This window comes from Mugil cephalus, chromosome 21, assembly GCF_022458985.1.
Source record: "Mugil cephalus isolate CIBA_MC_2020 chromosome 21, CIBA_Mcephalus_1.1, whole genome shotgun sequence".
Lineage (NCBI taxonomy): Eukaryota > Metazoa > Chordata > Actinopteri > Mugiliformes > Mugilidae > Mugil > Mugil cephalus.
Window position 1 is genome coordinate 724,721 of NC_061790.1, and position 26,839 is coordinate 751,559.

At 42.5% G+C, this 26,839-nt stretch overlaps 2 protein-coding genes across 2 annotated transcripts in view; both read right to left on the reverse strand.

The window, feature by feature from the left end:
• The window catches only part of LOC124999442 (NLR family CARD domain-containing protein 3-like), a 57,031-nt gene that overhangs the window by 23,308 nt on the left and 6,884 nt on the right, over nucleotides 1-26,839 (reverse strand).
• LOC124998870 (protein NLRC3-like) lies at nucleotides 7,083-26,351 on the reverse strand. Its single transcript, XM_047573502.1, has 11 exons — nucleotides 26,062-26,351; nucleotides 24,950-25,054; nucleotides 24,177-24,290; nucleotides 21,772-21,885; nucleotides 16,867-16,945; nucleotides 16,373-16,601; nucleotides 10,608-12,402; nucleotides 10,353-10,526; nucleotides 10,057-10,230; nucleotides 9,726-9,772; nucleotides 7,083-9,491 (listed from the first exon to the last, which is right to left on the reverse strand). Exons 2-11 carry the CDS (start codon nucleotides 25,036-25,038, stop codon nucleotides 8,941-8,943), a joined length of 3,366 nt encoding a protein of 1,121 aa, XP_047429458.1. The 5' UTR covers nucleotides 25,039-25,054; nucleotides 26,062-26,351; the 3' UTR covers nucleotides 7,083-8,940.

The window sequence follows — 26,839 nt, forward strand, 5'->3', positions numbered from 1 at the left end:
ACTGTGGTCATTCTGTCAAAAAGCTCGGTACCCAGTGACAGGTGGTGGTGTTCAGTCCGAGGAGGAGATTCTCCCCGAGTCTCTGGGGGATGATAGTGTTAAACACTGAGCAGAAATCAATGCATCAAGACATCAACATCAACAACATTTCCTGACCACATGCCCTGTGACATTGTCTCAACCTGCTGCTTTATGTGAGTTGACCCTAGATAAGGGATAAGGGGCTCCACATGTCTGCTGAGTTGATGGTGAATGCTGGCTGGTGTGATGGTGGAGAAGACCAGCTCTCCCCCCTTTTAACAAGTTTGATGCTTTGATAACTAATAAATCTCAAAGATTAAATAAATGTATTATTGCAACCAGATACATATATTTTGTCAACACTGAGGCAAGCTGAGAGTGAAGACTAATAGTATCTACTTTCTTTATCAAAGTTTCAAAGATAAAACGTTTGTTATTGTCAAGTCTCTATATTTTCAGGACATGCAGAAAAATAAAAAACTGTTCCTTTCTTAGGTTGAAATAAGTAGTCTCTTCTCATCTAATCTCATCTCATCTCATCTCATGGCGGGAGGTGGGGTCCACCCTGGACAGGTCTCCAGCCTATCATAGGACTAACACTGAGACATACAACCATTCACAGTCACACCTAGGGTGAATGTAGAGTCACCAATCAGCCTAACGAGCATGTCTTTGGAGGTGGGAGGAATCCGGAGTTGGAATAAGTAGTATAGATATAAAATACAATATATTGTATATGATGACTGAGGGGGCTGAGCGGCAACTATCAAGCTGAAACCATTCTCCAAAGGAGAATCCTTCACCCACCATCCACACATGGGCCTTTCCCCCGCAGCAACATATTCAGGCAATACATTTACTCGTGCCCCCCAGAGATCTGAGGCTCACAGCACTGGTCGCTGCTCACCGCGGGGATCAATTGTCCCCTCCTAGGTGCAGTCTTCTACCTGCAGCAGGGATGTGCCACGGCTCCCCAAGAACAAAACTTAGGGTATGAACGCATGTATTTACAACAACAATAAGTGTGGGGTAGTGAACAGAGCTATTTAATCAAACAAGACGAGCAAAATCTTTCAGATGGTGAATAATTCAAGGATGATCTGGAATTTAGTGGCTAATCCACAGGGTATATTAGGTGGCCACCTAAATATACGAAGCTTGAGATCAAAAAGCGAGCACATAAATAATCTTCTGTAAGAGTCAAATATAGATTTAATTTGTGTATTGGAAACTATAGTTTCAGGCTATGTGAATTTTAGGAGGGATAGAACTGAGATGAAGGGTTCGGTGCAATAAGATTAAATATCAAGGTTCAAATGAAACAGAATGTTTAGCTCGACCAGAGGAGTCAGAAACATTTCCCTCCTTTATTCACTTATTTCAACTCACTTATTTCCATAATCTTCTAAATATTGTATAAATAGTAGATTGGGAAGAGAGAAAGACAAAGAGCACAGCGAGAGAAAGAAAAAACAATAACACAAAACACATAAAGAACTCCTAATGTAACATGTACCCCCAACTCCTGGCCCCTCCCCACTGAGAGGCTGCACCCTCCCTCCCTCCTAACATAAAACCCCATGAAACAATATAAAGTATATTATTGCTCGCTGGTGCTCCCAAACAATCATCAATCAAGAAAACAATATCAGCATCAGTATTTATGAACCAATTCAGTGTCACTGTTAACAGCCGTGGCATTCACAAGGGGTAAAGTGAACTGTACTGTACGACAGTACAACCATACATATACCAGTTTGGGTCAATAATGTGGGGTTTAAAAAAAAAAGTCCAAAACAAACAAAATACCAGCTAACAGCAACCATGTTTACTGGAAAAGTTAAATGTCTCTACTATCAGCATCAAATAAAACATGGCACTGTTTGTGCATCACCAACTTCACAAATAAAGTACTCTTTACTTAACAACCAGCAGCAACAAAGTCTAGTCTTTCAAATTCTCATAAACTGAATCAGCAAAGCTTTACTTATTATCAAAGGTCATTTCTCACATCACACACTGTCAGATAAGTTCTAATCCACATTCTACTGTAATAAAACCACTGGAATCATTATACAAACACACACTCACAACACTAGATAAAAACCTTTCAGATTCCGTCACTGTAAAATCATAGTTAAACAGGTCAGACCTCTGCATGGAGGAACCTCATTCTGATCATGTTTCACACTGTGAAGGAAGTGGATATTTGTGCAGTTGTTTTATCTCCAAAATGATGCTGCTTTCACACATAAATGTCTTCTCATCTATATCACGTTCTGTTAAATAATTCAGCCTGTTTAAACTAACACAGACAGATGCAGTAAAACGGGTGGTGGCCCAGCACCTCCACCTCTAACGGAGGCAGAGGAGCCCTGAGCCAGAATATTGGAGGTCCAGTGTCTGAGGGAATCCCTGGAGGAGCTCATCCTCTGAGTCCACCCCCAACACACAAGTTCCTTCATAAAATGGAAGAGGCCTGTAGATATATATTTTTAAGCCTATTTATACAATTATTTATTTGTCTTTTATGTCTTTTTTCTTTTGTCCCAACAGATTCTGATGGTACCGCTCAAAGATAATTGTGTGTAAATGCTAAAACATCTATGCACGGTCTGATAACTTCTCCCGTCCAATATTTAATTCTCTGAGCAGTAATGCTGCACCTTCATCCACGGGATTGTTGTCAAAAGGACATGTTGGTGAAAAAAGTCTCCTCCTACTGGTCCTAATGGACTTCTGATAGAGCCACTGACTGATTTTTTTCTTTTTAAAAAGATTTTTGAGCTTAAGTTACCTCTCTCTGAAACAGGCTAGAGTTACCCCGCTTTCTCTGGTTTGAGTTACCTCCCTTTGTGATGGAAAACTCAGAGTTTCCCTCATTTCAGGTTTAATAAACTCAGAGTTTTCACTAAACTTTCTTTATGAAACGGGCCTCAGATGTAAACTAGCCTTTCGGATAACTCTGGTGCATTTACATTTTCTTTTTGTCGTTGCTGGTGGGTTCTTCTACGCTGTGGTGGTACCTACCTACCAGTGTAAAGATTTGCAAAGCTGAGGCCATAGTCACAACACATCCTTAGGCTCAAAGTCAGTCCTAACAGTCAGGAAAATCTGGTTACAGTCCTGAAGGTGTGAATACATTTCAGCAACTTTTTAAATCTATCAGTTTTTTTCCATAAAGTTTCAGTTCAGTCACAAACAAGTCAAAACAAACAGAAAACAGCACAACACTCTCCACAACTGAAATCAGCCTCTGAAGAACTCTAGATACCTCCACTGTCTGTCAGAATTATTACTGAGACCAAAATCTGCACATGTATTTATTTAGAAGTGACCAGAATTCATGAACACAACGTGAGCACAGTGAACCAGTGTTTATCATGGAGGCTACTTCCTGGTTCATCCAGGACGACACCACTAGCTTTAAATCACCTTCGTAGACGCAACATTAACTTCAATATTAGCATTGTTTTTCTGTTTGCTTGTTTTGTTTTAGACAACAGAATAAAAGAAAGGTTTCTTTTTAAAAACTTAATTAAACTATATTTTATGAAAAAAAAAAATCCCACTACAACCACTACTCTGATCTATAGTCAATGACTGTTTCATCTTTAAATACTGCATGTCATCATGTATCAGGGAATGTTTTAATACTTTCTCCTTTTCTTTTAGACCTTCACAAAAATTAACGCATTTTAACAAACTGATGAAATAAGTAATTTACCAGAATTCACTTCCTGGTTCCACAACACCAGCCTCATAAACTCGCCTGTTAATCTGAACTCATCTACTAGTTTTTAGTATTAACTTTATTTATTGAGCTGTGTCAACGTTTAAAAACAGAACATAAAGAACCTGCTGAACTCACCTCAGGTTGATTTACTGACTGTTTCCACCTTCGTGTGTAGACGAAAGAAGCTGCGTCTCTTCCAGGTAGTTTTTGTGGGCGGGGCCTTAAACTCACCTGGTACAGGGGAGGAAATGAGGTGTGTTTAAAGTCTCTTCAGATTAAAATCAACCATAAAACTGAGCGAATACATTGTTGAAAAGCTGTGAAAAGTGCGAAGCTGCTCTGAGTTGGATTCTTCTTTAGAGAATCTGTCCTTCATGTGCTGACATGTTGTGAAATGCTCAGAAAAGGAAATAAAAGGTTATATAAGGTTTCTCTGTTTTCATGCTGTGATGCAGGTTTTCCACCAAGTGGCGCTATTGTAGAGGAATCAGATCCTTTCACACTCAAGTATTTATACTTCTATTAAATTTTATTCAGTTTAATGTCTAAAATGAAACCACAGAACAAATAACTTAAGTAAAAACAGATATATCATGGAACCAGTTTATGAAGCAGAATGTTTCCTGAACCTTCGACTCATCAAAGATCACAGATCTGTGCGTAAAGAGAGTGTAAGCACATTCTGCCGTAAAGTATGAAATTCATCAGTTTGTAGTGGTGCACTGAAAAGCGAGTAAATTTACACATAACTCTGTCTGTGCTACACACAAACTCTAGTGCTAGAACAGTGGAACTACACATAGAACCCATAAAGAGAGTCACAGTGTTCAGCAGCTTCTCAAACGTCACACGTTACCACATATTGCTGGTCTCTTATAAAAATACTCAGTCAGAAATTTAACAGACTCTTTTAATAACTGGTGTAACAAGATATAAAAGACAAAGAAAAAACATTTAAATACACTACTGTTGTTTATCTTTTATTATTGGAGGATTTTGAGAACCATGCGTTTTCAAAGGGTGTTAATTAATCTGATCTGTTCAATAGTGCTTATTCCAAAACATACAAAAACATACTATGCATTCTGGATTTATATTGTGATTTAAAACTCTTATTGGAGACAGAGACAAACTGCACCAAAGGCTTCCAGTGCTCATCCAGCTCCTGTCCACCCTGAGATGTTTGGCCACCGGAGCATTTCAGCCAGAGTTTGACAATTCACAGCCACTAAGACACTAAGTAGAATCAGCAGTGTTTACATCCAGTTCTCATACAGACGTCACCAACAAGCCCAAATTAAACCAGGATTTCAGGCCATAGTCGGATTCACCAACATAATGTCGAGCCATAGATGCACCCACATCGGAATAAAACCACACCACAACTGACTCTCTTTCTCTTTGCTGTGATTTCTGTGGGAGCAAACTGGGAGTTAGGTGTTTGCTCAGGGCACCACAGCCATGGACAGGGCGGGAGGCGAATCTGTGACCCTTCGAACCCCAAGTTGTGCCTCTCACCACTGCTCCACAGCTTCCCTAAACCTAAATCATTCAACCTAAATGTGAAGTAATCGTCACAGAATTTCATTCCTACGACAGAATTTAGAACCTTTTCTTGATAAATGAGGTCCCAGGTCTTCTTGGTCTTCTTGGGGAGGTGTAGCGGGGGAAACAAATCATATCTTCGTCAGCCGTGGGCAAACCCCGTCGGGCCAGCTGCCTTACCCGGATGTAGCTTCCTCAGTTACACCCTTATCTCCTCGACCTTGAAGGACAGGGAGGGGACTGGCTGGGGAGGGAAAGGAGAGGACGTAGCCATGGTGGAGGGATCGTAGCCGTGGGAAGGAGAGGGGACTAGTGAAGGGAGGTGGGCAGCTATTGGCAAGGTGGAGGAATGGGCTGGAGACACAGAGGCAACAGGGGCACGTCAAACCTATTGAAAACGGTGGCTCATTAGCTCCAGCCTCATCAGGAACTGTAGCCTGGCAGAGCTTCTGTTTATAGCCGGTGATGGTCTTCATTCCTCTCCACACTCTCTAGTGTTGCTGTGTTGCAGCTTCCTCTCCACCTCCTTCTTGTAGTCCTCCTGGCTTCATGCTCCTCTCCAGCTGTTGTTGTATCAGCCTGCGCTCCTCTCCTCCACCCTCCCTGCAGGCCGTCTTTTTCCTGCTCAGGAGCTTCTTGATGTCACAGGTAATACATGGTTTGCTGTGGGAAAAACAACGCACCGTCCTTACTGTAACAATCAAGTCCCTGCACCATGTCACATAGTCAGCGCAGCAGCCAACTCTCCTGTCCACAGCTGTACGTCCCCTATTTCCCTCTGTGTTTTCCAGTACAGCTCAGTCTGTACAATCATAACAGACCCTGAGAGTCACGGGCCTCGAGGGTCCACTGTCTGAATGTCCAGGTGGTCACAGGCTGCCTCACAACACATGGTTTGTAGGAGGAGTGAAGAAGAACTGTGTGTGCTTGATGGGACCCAGAGGGAGAAGTTCTTTGGAGACCTAGTTCATAGGACCACGGTACGTCTGTGCCCACTGTGGGACTCTACAGGCGGACGCACCCCATTTACGTCCCTCCCTCAGAGACAAGGACAAGGAAATAACATGCGACATGATCCATGACACTGTTGCTGTGCAACTGGCTACACAACCACCTTTGGACGTTTTGTATATTTGTTCATAACTTTTTGATGACACTGTTTATTTCATTTCACTAGATAATAATTATTTTTATTTTACTTCAATCTAATCTGATGTAAACAACAATTACTATGATGTGAGAACATAGTCTGGTCTGACACCAACTACCAAGAGTTCAGCGTCCTGAGCACTTTCTCTTCTTCACGGAGACATGACCAGGATTGTTCACATAAAGGATCAGACCCTCACCTTTGGTCTTGCCACTCATCCTCACGTCCACCTGCACTGCTGTGAAGCCAGTTTTGTCCACTCAGGAATGGGCGATGCTGTCATTCAGCCAGCTTCATAAGTGCTTCGATAGGGAGCTGACATTTCCCATAACTGATGCTAATGTAAGCGTTGTGGGAGTAGAGTGTATTCTCAAAGAAGATGCAGACACTGGAGCTCTTCCTCACGCCTTTAGTGAGGAGCCGTGCACAACAACAGACCACTTTCCAAACACTGGCCTCTGCCCTCTTTTTCTGCTCTCCCCCCAAAACTAAAAAAAAAACCACCAGAGGTCTCTTCTTCCCTGGCTCATAGCAAACATACATGGGAATATGAATACCCGAATAAACAATCAAATCATATTAATTAATCATGACTGTATTACACAAATTATTTGCTATTAAATAAATGTCTTATAGTAACAAAGGAAACTTTTATTTATTCTGGAGAATCATTTCATTTGGGATTTTTTCTTGTAGTCACATACTATATGTCACAATGATCCATGACCATGAATAAGGCCATAAACATGAAGACAAAGATTACATGGAGTATAGTTTATACTGGATTATATAAAATAAAATGTACAAGGATGGATGGATGGAGACATAGACAAATGATAACAGTCAAAAATAAAATAGAACAAAATAATCTTAGAAAATTGAATAAGAATGAGGTAGTAAGAATTACGAAAATATACAGTCCAATCTACAGTCCCATTTACCTATCGTCATTACGACTGAACCCTAGAACATCCTGTCTTCAGAATAATGTCATTGCTGAGCTGTTTGTGACAAAGGATGATGTTAAAATACACCTGTTCAGACTTTTTTAGTAACACCTGAGATGTATGTAGACCCTTTTATGGCCTATGCCATGACTGCATTACGCCGGTTAGCATGAGGCAGGAACCACAGAGTAGCATAGGAGGCTAGGGTCATAAACATGTCATTTACCTGTGTTATCAGGAGGCAGCATTGAAGGATTAAGTTTATTAGCTCCAAACTGAAATACAAAAGAGTGATTAAACTCAATAAAACAAAAGCACTGGATTTCACAACATAGCATTTGTTAGCTTCCACTCGATAATTAGCCAACATAATAAACTGTCATGGTTTTGTCTTTGTCTTTTATTCGTGATCATGTTTTGAGTTTCCTGTTTTATTTTGTTAAGTTTCTTGATTTCCTGTCAGTTGTGCTTCCTCATGTTGTCCCTTGATTGATTATTGGTTCTGCCTGTGTGATTGCTCATTAGTTTCACCTGTGTCTCTCATCCCTCTGCCCCTGTATATATGTAGACCTGCCTGTTCCCTGTATCGTTGTTGATGTTGTTTCCTTGCCATGATGTTATTTCCAAGCCATGTTTCTGTCACCTTGTCTTTGTCCTGTGATTTAGTTATTTCGTCATCCATCAGTGTTCTTATAGTTCTTCTCCTTGTGGTTTTCCATTTTTGTGTTTTTGGATTTTCCTGCCCTGACTGCAGCGCCTTTTATTTTCATTAAATACCTTTTATTTGAACTCCAACCTCGTCACCTTTTTGTCCTGCATTTGGGTCCTGACCTCCTTCATCTTCTCCACTCCTAACAGAAACTAAACAATACACTGCACTGAGGCTTCAATCGCTTCACAACATATGGTTTTAGATTGGCCCATCCATTAGCATGTATATTCATCCCAATTAGCGTATTAATCATATTAGTCTGCGTCATAGCCTCCATGAACTCATATTCATTAACATATGTAACAATCACATATATAACATGTACGTATGTAGTTAACTTCATGGTTGATAAATACTTCTGTGGAAGTGAAGTTATAGTTGATCATTAGTGGTCATGGTTTGCTGTTGAGCCTATTAACTGGTCTATTCTCAATCACAAATATAGTGGTTCTGTTGAGGTTATTACTATCCTCTTCTTCATGATTTACTAGACACAAGTGCTTCAGTGTTATGAAAGAGGAGATACTATTGGGGTGTTTGGCACCATTGTCGAGCGGACATATATATTCTTAACTTTGGAAAGCCAGCCAATTGCATGACAAACTGTCTGTGCAAACACTATAAAAGATGTTTGTTTCTCTATTGTACTTTTGAAATCTTCCTCACCACTCACATGGTAAGACACAGTAATTGTAATTGCAATGTACTCTATTTATACCATTGTGTGATTATTATGTGTCCAGAGAGCTACAGATCAGACAATTTCTGTGACACTAAATAGAAATTAAACATTTAAATCAACATTTAAATCTCAGAGTTGAAGCTGTTGTCACTTCAAAGACTCTCCTTCCTCCAGAGAACACAGAGACACTGAGGAACCAGGAGACCACAATCTAAATCCAAGATAGAGAGGTTCAGTGAATGTGGTGTTGAAGGTGTGGATGTGGATCAGTTTGTAAGAGGAGACTCTGTAGAAGGACAGAGTTCCAGCAGGACAGTCCACATGCACTGAGACTCTGTTAGAGACAGAGGACGAGGAGATGGATGTTCTTCTGTTATTGTGATAGACATCGTAACCATCGTCAGAGCAGAACAGACTCCAGGAAGGATCATTCTTTCCAAACCAGCTGTCATACATGTTTCCTCTCCTTCTGATTCCTCTGTAACTTACTGATATATCAACGTTTCCTCTCCACTCAACCTCCCAGAAACATCGACCAGTCAGAACATTTATACACAGCAGCTGAGGCCATGGGTAAAATCTGTCTGGATGATCAGGATATGGCTGCTCCTCCTCCACATGTGTCACCTTCCTGTTGTTGTCAGATAGTTTGAGTTTTCTACTGACTGAGTTTGTGTCGACTTCAAGTTCGCAGAAATCTGATGGAGAGAAAAAGACACAACACAGCTGCAGTTTATCATGTGACACATCTGATGGATTTATTCTTTCTTTACTCACTGATCTGTTGTTCATTCATAGAAAGTTTAATGGTGGAACTGTTTGTCAGGATTCTCTTGTCAGTGATGTTTGAATGAATAAATACCACAACTATCAGCTTTGATTTTAAAGACAAACTGACACTTTGATGTTTTGTCATCATTAGTCAAACTTACACTTCCTCAGACCAGGTTTTAACCACTGCTCTCCACCATGGTCCATCCTGAAGAGAGAAACACACAAACAATGATTTTCTATTCACCATGAGACCAAATTGATGTTCAACATGAAGCAGAGTTCCTCAGTTTGTCATTGAGACCCAGAAACAAACTTAAACACATAAGTATCAACTCTCTCTGAAGGTTTCACTGTTTGAGAGGAAGATGATAAAGTGTATAAATATTACGAAAGCGACTTCACTGATCTAATGTTTTATTGATTTCTTGCTGATATAAACTATTGTCTCTACATGTGTTCCTTCAAAAACCGTTTGGCAAACATGCATACCTGAGAGTGTCCAGTCTCCAGAGTGGATCCTCCAGTCCAGCAGACAGCTGCTTTGATCCATTGACTCCTGGATGGTTGTAGCTCAGGTCCAGCTTTCTCAGATGGGTGGGGTTGGAGCTCAGAGCTGAGGCCAGAGAAGAACATCCTTCCTCTGTGATCAGACAACCTGACAGACTGGAGATAGAAACATATCAGAAACTCAAGAAGAAGAAGAAAAATCCTCCACATGTTGAACTTGTGCACCAACATGAACCTACATCAGGATTGAACTGATCAACAAGCAGCTGTATCCTGACCTGAGAGTTTCCAGTTTACAGTGAGGACTCTCCAGTCCAGCAGACAGCAGCTTCACTCCTGAATCCTGCAGGTTGTTGTTACTCAGGTCCAGCTCTCTCAGACTGGAGGACTGGGAGCTGAGAACTGAGGCCAGAGCTTCACAGCTTCTGTCTGAGAGGTTGCAACTGCTCAGCCTGAAGAAGAATCAACATCAAATGTTTTATTTGTCATTTACTAAATGAATCATGTTTCAAACAGTTCCTAAATCCACCTACAGAGCTTTGTTGGAGGCTTTGACCACTGGCAGCAGCCTCAGAAGAGCCTCCTCTGAAGCAGAGTATTTCTTTAGGTCAAACTCATCCAGATCTTCTCCTGATGACAGTAAGATGAAGCCTAGAGCTGACCACTGACCAGGAGACAGTTCATCTGTGGAGAGACGTCCTGATCTCAGGGACTGTTGGATCTCCTTCACTAGAGAACCATGATTCAGTTCCTTCAGACAGTGGAACAGATTGATGCTTCTCTCTGCAGACACATTCTCACTGATCTTCTTCTTGATGTACTGGACTGTTTCCTGATTGGTCTGTGATCTACTTCCTGTCTGTGTCAGCAGGCCTCGTAGGAGAGTCTGATTGGTCTGCAGTGAAAGACCCAGGAGGAAGCGGAGGAACAAGTCCAGGTGTCCATTTGGACTCTGTAAGGCCTTGTCCACAGCACTCTGATGGAGACGTGTTAGATTTTTAAATAGTTTAGACCACTGACATGTAGTTTGTTGTTCTTCCATCAGGTTGACTCCAGAGTTGATGAAGGTCAGATGGACATGGAGAGCAGCCAGAAACTCCTGAACACTCAGATGGATGAAACAGAACACCTTGTCCTGGTACAGGCCTCTCTCCTCTTTAAAGATCTGTGTGAACACTCCTGAGTACACTGAGGCTGCTCTGATATCGATGCCACACTCTGTCAGGTCTGATTCATAGAAGATCAGGTTTCCTTTCTGCAGCTGATCAAAAGCCAGTTTTCCCAGAGACTCAATCATCTTCCTGCTCTCTGGACTCCAGTGTGGATCTGTCTCAGCTCCTCCATCATATTTGACCTTCTTGACTTTGGCCTGAACCACCAGGAAGTGGATGTACATCTCAGTAAGGGTCTTGGGCAGCTCTCCTCCCTCTCTGGTTTCCAACACATCCTCCAGAACTGTAGCAGTGATCCAGCAGAAGACTGGGATATGACACATGATGTGGAGGCTTCGTGATGTCTTGATGTGGGAGATGATGCTGCTGGCCTGCTCCTCATCTCTGAAGCTCTTCCTGAAGTACTCCTCCTTCTGGGGGTCAGTGAACCCTCTGACCTCTGTCACCATGTCAACACACTCAGGAGGGATCTGATTGGCTGCTGCAGGTCGTGTGGTTATCCAGAGGCGAGCAGAGGGAAGCAGTTTCCCCCTGATGAGGTTTGTCAGCAGCACATCCACTGAGGTGGACTCTGTAACATCAGTCAGGATCTCAGTCTTGTGGAAGTCCAGAGGAAGTCGACACTCATCCAGACCGTCAAAGATGAACACGACCTGGAAGTCTTCAAAGCTGCAGATTCCTGCTTCTTTGGTTTCAGTGAAGAAGTGATGAACAAGTTCCACCAAGCTGAACTTTCTCTCTTTCACCACATTCAGCTCTCTGAAAGTCAATGGAAATATGAAGAGGATGTCCTGGTTGGCTTTGTCTTCAGCCCAGTCCAGAGTGAACTTCTGTGTTAAGACTGTTTTCCCAATGCCAGCCACTCCCTTTGTCATCACTCTTCTGATTGGTCCATGTCTTCCAGGTGAGGCTTTAAAGAGGTCTTCTTGTCTGATGCTTGTTTCTGGTCTGTCTGGTTTCCTGGATGCTGTTTCAATCTGTCTGACCTCATGTTCATCATTGACCCCTGCAGTCCCTCCCTCTGTGATGTAGAGCTCTGTGTAGATCTCATTCAGAAGGGTTGAGTTTCCAGCTTTAGCAATCCCCTCAAACACACACTGGAACTTCTCCTTCAGACTAGATTTAACTTTACGTCCACACTGTGCAGCACCAGTTCCTGAACAAACAAGAAATGTAAATAATCAGTGAACTAATTCATTTCAAAAGTAAAATCAACTTTTTGTCCATTCCGACATGTGTAACAAATAAACAGGATTGAAATTAACTTCCTCAAAGGCCTACGGTGCACCAACTAAACAAAAATTGTAAACAAAATGTGGAAATGTTGAGAATATAGATCATCTAAAAACATGTCCTGCATATACAAAGTAGATTTAAGAGAACATGACATAGCGCATGTCAATATACACTATACATAAAGTGGCTGATGAATGAACGAATGTACACATAAATACACAGCATATCACAGATGTCATTGATGAACTGTAAGGCACAAATGTCCACAGAATGGTGACTGAAAACTGTAACCCAGGTGATACATCCCATTTTTGCCCATATATCGTTGCCTGAAATCTCGCAGTGTTTTGATCTCTCTCGTGAGCTGTGACGTCATGCGGTCATGTGACTTAGTGCGGCCAATCACGCCAGCTTAATATGCCACTGTGATTCGGTCAGAGTACGAGCAGTTCGCAGGTTGAATGAGGAAGAGCTATGAGTTGTCTCCAAGCTCAATGATGTGTTCTCACATCATGATCTTGACTTTGGACGTACCAATCGTGTGAAGCATTATATTCGCCTTGGTATTGAGACTCCATTCAAACATCGAAATCGGCCTATTCACCCACGTGACATTGAGGCTGTCCATGACCATCCGCAAGACCTGCTGGAGGTAGGAGTAATAAGAGAGTCTGTATCACCCTTCTCCTTGCCCATCGTATTCGTCCGTAAGAAGAATGGAGATGTGAGGCTGTGTATTGATTATCGCAAGCTAGATCTCCCCTCGCCAAGGACAACTATGCACTCCCAAACTTAGAGGAGTCATTCATAGCACTTACCGGTTCATGTTGGTTCAACGTTCTCGACCTCAAGTCAGGGTATTACCAAATTGAAATGGCTGAAGTAGACAAACCCAAGACTGCATTTGTAACTCCACTGGACTTCTGGGAGTTCAACAGGATGCCACAAGGTGTAACCAGCGTACTGAGCACTTTTCAGCAGTTGATGGAAAGGTGCATGGGGGACTTGCATCTTAAAGAGGTTTTAGTCGTCCTGGATGACATTATCATTTTCTCTGATACCCTTGAAGAACACGAAAGCCAATTACTAAGAGTATTTCATCGACTCAAGGACCATGGTCTCAAGTTGTCACTGGTAAAGTGCAAGCTTTTCCAAACATCTGTGCGCTATCTCGGCCATTTTGTCTCAGAGCAGAGGCCTGTATCACGAAGCAAGCTCAACTTACCCGGGGTTACTCCCAACCTACCCAGCTGAACCTATCCACAACAATGACAATCTGAAAAGCAGTATCACGCTTATCAACTCAGTAACTTAACCCAGTTTGTCTTATTTTGAATTGGTGAATGTGCACGTATGAGGGCGGGTCCCAAGGCAGCAGACCAATCACAATCATGAGGCTGATCCACCAGCAAAAAGGAGCAAGGACTGATTATTTTTAAATACAAAGAAGAAAAAGTAAATCTCACTCAAAACCCCGAAAAGTCAAACACCGCAGCTGCATCAAAGAGACACCAAATGGCATGGCAAAGGATTGCAGATTGCATAAATTACACATCAATGGCTCAATTAGTTTACATTTAAAGAAGCCACGAAACCCAATCACTGCTGCATAGATGAATCGAGAGTATGACAATTCGTCTCATTCTCCCGGATGAATGTTGAAATCCTGGCCGGTCCCCAGGACACTAAAAGAATTAAGGTCTTTCTTAGGATTCACAGGGTACTGGCAAGGGTACTGCTTGCTGCACTCTCCACTTATGATTTTAAGCTTCAGTATTGAGCTGGGAGCCAAAATAGGGGCGCTGATGTACTCCAGCCATCTGATGCCTGTGGTCAAAAGGAGTGGGACATGGTCCAACAATTTACCCATGACCATGTCATCGATCGTGACAGGTGGTTGAACTAGATTCAGACGTTGTAGCTGCCATGTGTCATAGCTGTCTGGTGATGGTCCTGAAGGTCCAGCTGAGAACTGCATCACTTTGGTTGGCTCATTGGCCATTTCAATATCTGCCATCCCAGGCTGCTATGCCAGTGAATGTGAGCAAGGGCTGCCCATTGTGCCCTCATTGTCTCTTCTCGAGCTCTGGGAAAAGCAGAGAGCCGACCCCAGTCTCAAGGAGTAATTTATCAACTTGAGACTGGTGAGAGCATCCCTCCCACAGTGTAATGAGAACTCCCTGCCCTGGCCCTCGAATTTCAAGACAGCATCTTGTACAGAAGGAGGCGTATCTCATTCCAGCTTGTGCTACCAGAAGAGTTACGCCAAATAGCCATATGGGGGTTGAGAGAAATCTTGACCTTGTAAGAGCTCGGTTCGTCCGGCCACACATGGCTGCAGATGTAGAAGAAAAAATAAAAACCTGCAACCATTGCATTTGAAGAAAAGCCCTTCCAGAACAAGCTGCACCGCTTGAATTGTTGTGCATAGATTATCTGTCACTCAAGGCCGATAAATGTCACAACAAAGACATCCTGGTCCTCACAGATCATTTCAGTAAGTAGACAGTGGCTATTCCAACAGCCAATCAAAAGGCGAAGACAGTCGCTAAATGTCTGTGGGAGAATTTTATCGTACGTTATGGCACCCCCGAGTCCCATCTAATCAAAGAACTTTGTGATACTGCGGGTATTGAAAAGACCCGTACCACACTGAACCACCCTCATGGGAACCCGGTCGAAAGATTCAACCGAACTCTACTAAGTATGTTGGTGACTCTCAAGCTGGAGCAGAAACAAAGATCAGCCACTGGTCCATGCTTAAAACTCTACCAGAAATGAGGTCACAGGCTACTCTCCCTATGATCTCATGTTTGATCACTCTTTGGTCATTGTTTGCTTTCAGCCTACCAGTCAGAGATGCGCCCTCGACATTGCACTCAAAATATGTGCAGAACCTTCACTCTCGCCTGGAAGAAAGCTACCAACTTGCTTCCATGAATGCAGCAAACAAGACTTGATTTGATCAGAGAGTTAAACCATCCACACTAGTGGGCGACTGAGTGCTGGTCTGGAATGTAAAACTCAGAGGTAAACATAAATTGGAGGATAAGTGGGAGAAAGACATTTATGTTGTCGTTAAGTGTATGGGCGACCTCCCTGTTTACACATTGTGATATGAAACCAATTCTTCTGGAAAAGTTCGAGGGAGCTAAGCCTTCCCTGTCCTTAAAGCCTAGTGATGCCCCTGCTTAAGAGGATGTTTCCGCTGGGACGCTGCGATCTGAGGAGGATGTAGAGTTCAGAGGCTCAGTAGAGACACCCCCCTTATTTGGCAAACATCATCCCGTATCACTGAAACAATCGCTTCTGGGGATGGGGATAATTTTGATGCTGTTGAACCTGTCCAGTCTATTTGTCGCCATGACAACCGCTCAAGTGTTTGCAGTACTCTTATTTGGGTAATGTATTGATCTCTGTGGTGCAAACACTTTTCCATAGTTTAGCCGATGCATACAGGGACATTTTTACTGTTCCTGTGCCTGACACTGCTGTGTGTTCCCGTGTTCAGGTGGGTTAGCATGCACTGGAGTTGCATGATTTTAAGGGGGGGTGTAACTCAGGTGATAAATCCCATTATTGCCCATATATCATTCCCTGAAATCTTGTGGTGTTTTGATCTGTCTTGCAAGATGTGACGTCATGCGGTGAACTCATGATAAGCTTAAATGTATTTGTTGATTGTACATAGGAATTATTCCTGCTACATCTCTCACTGTATTTTGTAATTTTTGGATTTACTTAATGTGCATGATTGAATAAGTGATATTAATAATTGAACTGATTCAGATGTTTGTATCATATCAACATCAGAGTGTAGAAATGTAAACTTGTCCCATGTTTCCTCCGTCTCCTCTTTCCATCCAGTTAAAGCTGTTAAAAACTCTTACTGCTCTGCAGACAGTCAGCCAGCTCCTCCTGCTTCATTCTCCTCAGGAAGTTCACTGTCATCTTCACCAGTAAATCTCTGCTGCTCCTCCTCTGCTCTTCATCCTCACCCTCCAACACCTCCTCATCCTCCCTCTGACTCTCTGAGCATTCTGGGTAATCAGGACTCAGAACCTTCTGGATCTTCTTCAGCTCGTTCTTCACAAAAGTGATGATGTTGTCTTCCAGTAGCTGGAACAGAGAAATATGTACCAGGCACCAGGATGGATCAATATTACGATCAATATCACAGATCAAGTTGTTGTTCAACAATACCTGAACATCATAACTGTCGTGAAGGTTGATTTATTGCAGAACTCTTGTATTAGACAGTATTATTTTACCCAAAAGGATCTAAAAAGCTGATCACTGTGTTTCTTGTTCATTTTTTCACATATAAATGAAATCTAAATCTTCCTTCAAGTTGACGTCAGTGTTGAATCTTTAATGTCCTCACCGTGATTATGGAGTCCAGATGTGTTTGATGCTGAGGGACAGACTGATCACTGAGAACCCCTGAGCTCTGCTGGTTAACTCTGGAAAAAAAACATTCAGCTTCAGTACATCTATACTTCGATCAAGATGTTCAATACAGATGAATCCTTACAGAAACGCAAAGTTATCTCTGAAATGAATTCAGTTAGGTGCAACAAAGGGTATACTTTACTCTTTTTGAGAAAAAGATATTGACATTTTTGAGTTATTAACTGGCCTGTGTATATTCTGATATTTAGAAGACATAAACCACAGTAAATCTGAGATTGCAAACAATTGTTAGTTTGGGTCTTTTGATGGAGTGCTGTGCCCATGGAGGTAGAAAACTATTGATGACTGTGGATGATTGATGCTTTTCCTGCCTGGTGGTGTAACAACAAACATGGAGAACCTCATTGTAATGATGCGAGTGCTGCTGTTGTCTTTATTAGTCTACATTGCAATCCCGAGGATTGGAAACATGAATACTGCAGGCTATCCATCGTGATTGTGGTCGGAGCGAATGGCGACTTGGTTTGTGGAATGTAGTAGGATTAAAGGAGCAATAATGTCTACACTGTTATCACAACAATTTGCATACAAGGCTCCGCTTCATCTACTTCACCTCCGCCTTCAACAAACGAGTCCAACAAACTCAGAGCCAAACTTCTTAACCTGGCATTTGACAACACCCTGTGAAACTGGATTGTGGGCTTTTTAAACAGCACACAGGGCGTGAAAGTTGACAGGCACACCTCCTTTTATCATGGACTTTGGAAAAATATTCAGCTAATAATTCTCCACTCTCCATTGGCAGTGAGGCGGTCGAGAGAATGTCTGACTTTAAATACCTCCATATCGGAGGACCTGTCCTGGAGCACTAACATCTCCTCAATTGTGGGAAAAGCAAAGCAACACCTGTATTATCTAAGGGAGTTAATTAGCACCCAAATCCCGAAGCAGCTGACTGAGAACTTTTACAACTGTGGCATAAGCAGTGTTTTCACTTATGGATTTTCAGTGTGGTTTTCTAGCTGCACTAAGACTGATCAGCAGGCACTCCAGTGAGTGTTAAAGACAGCAGGGAAGATGGGACAAGTCCGCCAGAGATCAGGGCCATCTACACCACCTGCTGTTTGAGGAGAGTGCACAACATCATGCGCACACCTGTTCCATCTACTGCCCTTAGGTAGAAGGTATGGGTCCAGGTACAGGAATGTCAAGATTCAAGAGTCTTTGACATTGACAATACTTTAACATTGTCAATATTAAATGTTGTGAGCTAGTAGGATATCATGGGTCATTACATTCACTTTTCCAACTCTTTTAGTACAGACATCTGCATTTACTTTGAGTTGCTTACAGTTTCCCTTTACTCACTTCATTTAGAACAGCAGTCTGAATGGCAGCATACGATAACCAGCCGAGGAACTTCTTGCTACCGATATAGTTGGAGAAACAGCAGAGTAAAAAGCAACTTGTTGTGGAACTATCCCAAGTGTTGCAACTTGTTCATATAAGAATTTAAACCTCATATTATCATTGGGGTCAATTTGACCGCATTCAATGTTTATATATCCTTTTCCGGTTCCGGGTCACTGCTCCTGTGGTCGACCGGTCGGAGCGCTGAGCGGTTTTCCTCTTATTTCTACTTTTTTTTTTTCTATTACAAGTGTTTTGTTTTATCTGTGTTTTATTTTATTTATCTTTTGTTTTATTACACTGTCGGAATGTATGTTCCTGGAATCATTTTCACTCTAGCAGCTCTACACACGTTGGTTCATTCGATCGCTGCTTCACCCTTAGAGACGATAAGGATTACATACTCGCGGGAGCTGCTGTTGCATCTCAACCTCAGTCCTGCTCCGTTCTCCCCCGACACTCTTCCTGGGGAGATTCGGAAACAGACATTCGAGTCGGATCAGTCCAACACCAAACAGAAACTGCACAAGGCGACCAGATGGGGGAAAAAGAAGGGAGGCATCAGAGTGCGACTTCGACGAGCAACAGGTAAACAGCAACAGGCTGACTCTGCCGGCAGTCATCTTCGCCAATGCCCGCTCACTAAGGAATAAATTGGACGAACTTCAGGCTAATGTGAACCATCTGCATGAGTACAGGCATGCGTCCATTCTGGGATTTACTGAGACTTGGCTTAATCATGGAGACGACAACAAAGCGCTGCACATCAATGGATTCAACTTCTGTGAGAAAAACATCATTCCCACCAAGACTGTCACCATCTTCCCTAACAATAAACCCTGGGTCACCAAGGAGCTTAAAACTATTATCAACAAAAAGAAACGGATCTTCGTCTCTGGATCAGAGATCGAGAAAAAGGAGGTTAATAAAGAAATCAAGAGGGCCATTAAGATTGCCAGGCTCAACTACAAGAACAAGGTGGAAGAAAAGTTTTCTCATGGAAACCTCCGCTCAGCTTGGCAGGGCCTGCAGAGAATGGCGGCTGTGATCCTTCCCATCAGCGACAACCCTGTTAACATCCCCGGCAGCACACCAGCATCTCTCCCCAATGACCTCAATTCCTTCTTCTCCAGATTTGAGATCAACAACTCCACCCAGCTAGAGGACATTAGATCCACCCTCATACCTGACGACTGCAATGTCCCCTGCATCTCTTTCCTCACCACGGATGTAGTGAGGGCCCTAAAGAGATCCAAGGCTAACAGCGCACCTGGAGCGGATAACATCAGTGGCCGGATCCTCAGACTCAGACTGTGCGGACCAGTTAGGGAGTGTCTTCCAGGAACTGTTCCAGACCTCCATCAACACAGGAACTGTCCCCAAATGTTGGAAACACTCAACCATTATCCCCATCCCCAAGAGAAGCCCCCCTAGGGCCCTGAACGACCTGCACCCAGTGGCCCTCTCCTACCAGGTGATGAAGGCTATGGCGAGGCTAGTTAAGCAACACATTCTCACTCTGACCAACTCACAACTCGACCCGCTCCAATTTGCATATCAAAGCCACAAAGGTGTCAACGATGCCAAAGCCTTCATCATCGACACCATCCACAGACACCTGGAGCTTCCCATCATCTCCGCCAGACTGCTGTTTGCTGACTTCTCCTCGGCCTTTAACACCCTGCAACCGCATATCCTGGCAGAGAGACTCCAGCGGAACTTCAGCTTCAGCAGCCAGCTCATCCTCTGGATCCTGGACTTTCTGACCAACCGAACCCAGCAAGTCCGGATTAACAATAACCTGTCTGATCTCCTCACCACCTCCACTGGCTCCCCACAAGGCTGTGTGCTTTCTCCACTGCTCTTCATTCTGTACACCGACGAGTGCAGATCAATGCACCCCAACTGTCACCTGGTGAAGTTTGCTGACGACGTTCTCCTGTCCCTCCTGTCAGGCCCCTCCCTGCACCATGGACCCGCTCTGCAGCAGTTTGTAGACTTTGACTCTTCGTGCCTGGAGCTGAATGTCAGCAAAACGAAGGAGATGGTGGAGACCTTCTCCAGCAGCCAAAGGGAACTGGCAGCAGCTGTCACCACTATGATCCACGGTTCTCCGGTCGAGACAGTTGGGGAATACAGATACCTGGGAACCATCCTGGACTGCCAACTGAGGTTCTCTTACAACATAGAAGGGATCCTGAGGAAGTGCCACCAGAGGACTAAGGAAACTGAACTCTTTTTCTGTTAGTAAGAACATCTTGCTGATATTCTATTACACATTCATTGAAAGTGTTTTAACTTTCTCCATGTGCTGCTGGTATCACTCTGTAACTGTTCAGGAGAGGAACCGCCTGCATAACATTGTCAAGGTGTGTTCTAAGATTATTGGACTCCCTGTTCGCCACCTGAGCTCTGTGTACGAGCAGCAGGCTAGTGGCCTGGCTCGACAAATTCTCAAGGACTCAACCCGTGCTCTGTTCCTGGCTTTTGAGCTGCTGCCATCTTGTCGCAGGTTCCTCTGTCCGGCCTGTAAGACCCAGAGGAGGAGAGCAACCTTTGTTCCCAATGTTATTCTCCTCCTGAACTCTAAGAACTATACAACGGTCAAAATAACTCCTAAGTCCCACTGTGTTACACTCAAGTGCAATATCACATGTCCTCTTGTGCAATACTACTTTGACACTTTAACTACTATGTCACTTGAATTTTTTTTTTAACCATGCCTCACTTTATTCATTTTATTTATTTATTTGTCATACCTTATCTGCTGTTTTACAGTTGTTGTTTTTTTTTTTACATATTGGCCTTGATATTATTGTCCACAATCCATCTCTCTTCTGTTACTGGCAGCAGGCCTGCCATTGTACATAATATGCTGTTTTGTTTAGTTTTGTTTTTTTGCAATTTTTAATTCTTTTCTTTTGTTATTTTATTCTCTTGCTCTTATTTTATGTACCGCTCTTCACCCTCCTGATTGCCCTTCGAGGAATTTTCCGATTCTGATTTTGATATAATTAAAGAAGTAACAGCTGACTTCTTTTTTACTTCACGTTTCATGACTTTTCCTACTTTGATAGGGACAACTTTTAAGCATAAAATTATCATGTCATCATATCAAGTTGACCCCAAGCTGTTTTAGCTGCTCAAAACTAGTCTGTCTCTGTGTGATGTAACATCCCCAAACCTGCAGGTGCAGAGTTGATACTTTTGAATTGATACATAACATTAGGGTGGGGAAAACAACTATTCCCACAATAACTTTGACAATTCTTGTGGTGTGGGTATGTGGAAAACAACATTTGTGACTTGAGAACTCCTGCTTGATCACTTTTCAAGTTGATCACTCTTTCCAAGTACACATGCCTCCTCTCTAAAGTTATTATCTCAAGTATAATATTTTCAATTGATGGTTATATGAAGAGCTTGAACAATGACTTATTATTTGGGGTTAAATTTATGATCTCACCCTTGATGAACAGACTGATGTCCATCTGCAAATCTGATGGGTTTAACCATAGACTGGTCACTCTTCATGGACACACAGGTGGGTACTGCAGAATCTGGTGTTTGCTGGAGGATCCTGATGGAAACAAAAACACCACATGAGTGTAAATAAAGGCTCCACTGAAAACATTTCACAAAAATCACAACACAATTCCAATCAGTCCCACTATGACTGTCCACTGGACTCTTCTATTGTATAATGACATTTATCTTATTGTGAAACTGAGATGAAGATTCCCGTGGAGCTGTTTTTACGTGCAGCAACAAGAAGCTATGTTGACATCAAGGAGACTTAAGTGTTTGTTCTCTCCATCAGTCATCATTTCAGACTAAAACTATGGCAACAATAATAATAAACTTTAAACTTGTTGGTATCGTTTTTATTTCGTTCTTTTTTTCAGTGTAAGGTAAAGCATCTGAGAACTAGAAGTGACCTCAAAATATGATAGATTACTACAGAGTACTGCAGTTACCCGTAACCCGGGGGTATGAGGAAGGTTCTGTGATAACACCTGAGATCAAGAGAACCTTGGACCTTGGATGGGAAGATTTGAAACCACTTCAGGAGGTGGCTGGGGATGCCAAAGAATCTGAGGAGCATCATACTCTATGGGCATAACAATAAACTGACACTGCCCTTAAATAATTGAAAAATTCAAGGGATGTGATGCACTACAGAGTCTCAAGGTATCAGATGGTGGTTAAAACCTGGGATGCAAGTGAAGACTGGTAGGAAATGGAGGGCAGAGGTTGTTCAGGAAACAGAGGTGAGGATATACCCCAGGAGACTGGTCAGACTGGTGACATGAGGCTGAACCAGACATGGATCCTAACCTGCTCCAATAAAAACCCAACAGAAGAAATAAGAAAGGTCTGAACCTAGGTCCATGAGTGGTCAGAGTGTGAACAGAGCCTTTATCATTCAAACATAATGTTTCTCTCATCTTTACTGTCATATTCAAAGTCTTGTTCTGAGGTTTGGGTGGCAAACCACACTCATAGAACCTAGGGTTAGATAGGTAACCAAGGTTCCTGCAGGACAATATAAAAGGGTGTAATCTTTACAAACCAGAGACACATTCAAGTTTTTTACTTCCTGAGTGAATCTTTGCTAATTACAAGGTTCAGTAATATTATTACTCATAAAGACAGAAAGAACAGCAAAAACGAAGCAAATGTATTTAAGCTAGGGCCATTGAAGATGTCTGAAAGGACATCAACAACAGTCACAAAACTGGATGCCAAGGCCAACAGCTACATACACAAGTGGCTTGGACAGCCAAAGTGCATGTCTGATGCTTCAGTGTTCGAGAGGAATGCACTCCAGCTACCACAGAAAAAACTTCTCCACTGGCTACAGTCTCGAGAAGTCCAGGGTGGTCCTGGAAATGAGACAGTCGAGTGATTACTTGGTAAAGAATGCTAATGCTAAGACAGGCAGAGCATGGAAAGCAGAAGACTGTGTGGACAACACCATCTCAAGACTGTAGCACTAAGAGCTTGTGGGAAGAACGCAGCAAGGAAGAGAAGGCCCACTGAAGCTGTGGTCCAAAGCATCTCTGAAGGAAAGGAAGACTCTGGTGGTCACAGAGGTGGTAAGGATGGAGGAGGACAAGCTACTTGTTAAATCTAATGACCAATGCCAGCAAGATCAATGGACAAAGTGGGAGGGCATTCTACCAAGTTGACTAGGATGGAGTGACCTGTGGAAGATGTCGCAGGCTGCTGGACGGAATTGGTGTGTGGTTGCTATAGGTGGAAGCATAACCAGGTGCTAAGGAAGTTGGTGGAACATATAGAGACCTCACAGCTCTTGGCACACCAGCGGCCCAGCAGAAGTAGTGTGTCTGGTTTGTACCAGCAGGACATGCCTATCTAAGCTGCCCACATCAGGACAGAACATTGGTCCAGACCCCAGGCAAAGACTGGTCAATGACAGCAGACATCAACAAGCAGTCATCACTATTACCACACTCAGACTTGACATCATCCTGGGGTTGACAATAGAGAAGTGTGTCCTGACCGTGCCACGGAAGCAGGGCATCCAGGAGGCATATGAGAAGAAGAAGCCACTGTATCCTGACCCAGTAGCAGAATTCTAAGAGAAAGGCTGGAGGGCAACAATGTACCCAGTTGAAGTCGACTGCCGCGTCTTTGGAAGCCCCTCAATCAATCTCTTTCTGAGAGACATTGGCTTTGTGTCAGCAAAGGTCAAGAGAGTCTTAAAGAACCACTTCAATTATAGTATCATTTTAAACATATGACTTTCTTACAAATAACATAACTTCTCTTCTGTTAAGAAATAGTATTTGTTTTATTTGGTGGGTTAAGGAATATTATTGTTTGGGGTTAAATTTATGATCTCACCCTTCATGAACAGACTGATGTCCATCTGCAAACCTGATGGGTTTAACCATAGACTGGTCACTCTTCATGGAAACACAGGTGGGTACTGCAGAGTCTGGTCTTTGCTGGAGGTTCCTGATGGAAACAAAAACATTGTAATTAAAAGTGTAAAAGTGTAATTAAAGGGACACTCCACTGAAAATGTTTCACAAAAATCCCAACATGATTCCAACCAGTCCCACTGTAACTGTCCACTGGACTCTTCTGTTGTAACGTTGACATTTATCTTATTGAGAAACTGAGATGAAAATATGAGCAACTAGAAGCCATGTTGACATCAAGGAGACTAAAGGGTTTTACTCTCTCCATCAGTCAACCTTCCAGACTAAAACTAGTGTGTCAGCTATCATGTAAACATTTACTACAATTCAGAGTTTCTCATTTTTCATGTGATTTCTGTGGTGGTTTGTTGGTTTCTTCTTTGCAGGCTCAGCAGAAGGAGAATTATCTGTTTTAGTGTTTGAATGTGGACAGAGATGTTTAAAGAAACAAGATGAAATGCTGCTGAGGACAAAGGTTAATATAAAAGTTTTAACTGGTTTGACGTAGAGTGATTCTCTGTCAGAGGGAAAACCTTCAGTCTGATCTCTGACTAAAGTTTCATCTCCTTTGTGAGTGTGGAGCTTAGACCCAGAGATGAATACCTTTGACAGTGAATAATGATGGAGCAGTGATGTGAGTGCTGAGCTCTGACATGGAGAAGAGTCATGGACAGTTAGAGAGGGTCATCTCACCTCCGAGCTCTGATCTGGTTCTCATGGTCCCCCCTCAGAGTGGTTTTAGAGGGAGGGACTCCCTCCTGTGTGTCCTCAGTCTGATCCATAGCGTCCACCTTCACACTTCACACAACAACCTGATCAGTCATTACAACAATAACAATGCACTGGTTTTATATAGCACCTTATCATAGATCCCAGTTGAATGCATTATTCATTCACTCACCCCAGAGTGGTGGTAAACTACCTCAGTAGTCACAGCTGCCCTGGGGCAGACTTACAGGAATGCACCAACCACCAAACGTCACTCACACTGAGAGCGACGTGGGTTAAGTGTGTTGCCCAAGGACACAGCAGACAGACTAAAGATATGACGGAATCGAACCGTCAACCTCTCAGTTACTGGACAATTACTACATCCAGAGCTACTCAGCATCAGTCCAGGTGTCCAGGTTCATGAAGCCTCTGGGACACAGACTGAGCTTAAATGAATGAATGAATGAATGAATGTGTTGTTGAGAGGAAGTTTTTCCTTCAGGCTGTTCTGGAAGTTTCAGGTCGGTTTTTGTAAAGCACCTCGAGACAATTTGTGTTAATATTGATATTGATATAAATAAAATTGAAATGAATTGAATGAATGGTTTTTATTTGGTCATTCTAAAAGTGTGTACAGTTACTTTACAGTAATTACTTACGACAATAATATGGGTCGCACAGGAGCAACCAAAAGGGAATGATTATTCATCATTCAAGATGCAGACACACACTGTTGTATTGTAGATCACATACGACATCATGAATGTTTTTGTTTTTTCAGTGTTTGTTTTCAGTTTGATGGCGTCAAAGAAACCTCAGTCACATGGATCCAAGCTGTCAGACCAGTTCTGACATTCTCTACATTTTACCATCATCCATGTGAACACAGACTCAGATCAAACCCATGAACACTGATTCTAAAATATATAAATTCTTTATAGATACAAACTTTAGAATATAACATCAACTAATTAATGAACATCAGTAATAACTGAATCATCCCAGAGAAACTTTCTACTCTACAGTCAAAGAGTGAAACAGAACAATGTGACCAGTAGTGAACTGTTCATCAGTCATTTACAAATGGATTTTACCTTCTTCTTATCTTCTGAACTTCAGGTCGACTTCCAGACACTTTCCACCTTCGTGTGTGGAGAAAACATTTAAATAGAAGAAGAAACTCTTTGTCCCTCGTCAGTCCTGGATTTGATCTGAGGACGAAGTCACATCCTCATAACTTCAGAGTCTAAAAATAGATGAGAGTGACAGAATTAAAACCAGTCCAACTTGTGGAGGAAACCCAGTCAGTGTCAGAGGAGACTGTTTCCTGACTCCTCCCTCTGACCTCCTGAGCTGATTGGCTGGTTAATGAGCAGGAGGTGTGTTTGACTTGGTTCTTGTTTTGAGTCTTTATCTCATTAGTTAGTTACCACAGGTTTTTAAGGTGGAAATCTCAAACACAGTGAAATACCACAGGATTCAGAGAGCAACAAATCAACCTTTTGTCATTTTAATAAAACAGTCAAACGTAGTCAAACTGGTGTCTGATTTAATTGAGGACACTGTCACACCCTCATGACTAAGAAACATAAAACCAGTCCAACAACTGGAAGGTTCCTGGATTATTGTGAATTTATTTCCTCATTTCTTGTTGTTTACATTCTTGTTGTGTTTGGTTCATTAATGCTGTAAATGTGGAATTTGCTGAGGTACCTGCTCCTTCGATTCACTGCACAGAACATAGAATCTAATAAAACTAAAGATCAGTTCAGAATCAGCTGCTGTTTCTATTTCTGAGCTCCATTATAACAACAAACTAATTAATTATTCATGGTGTAGGGACATAACTGAAAGTTTTCTTACCAGGTTCTG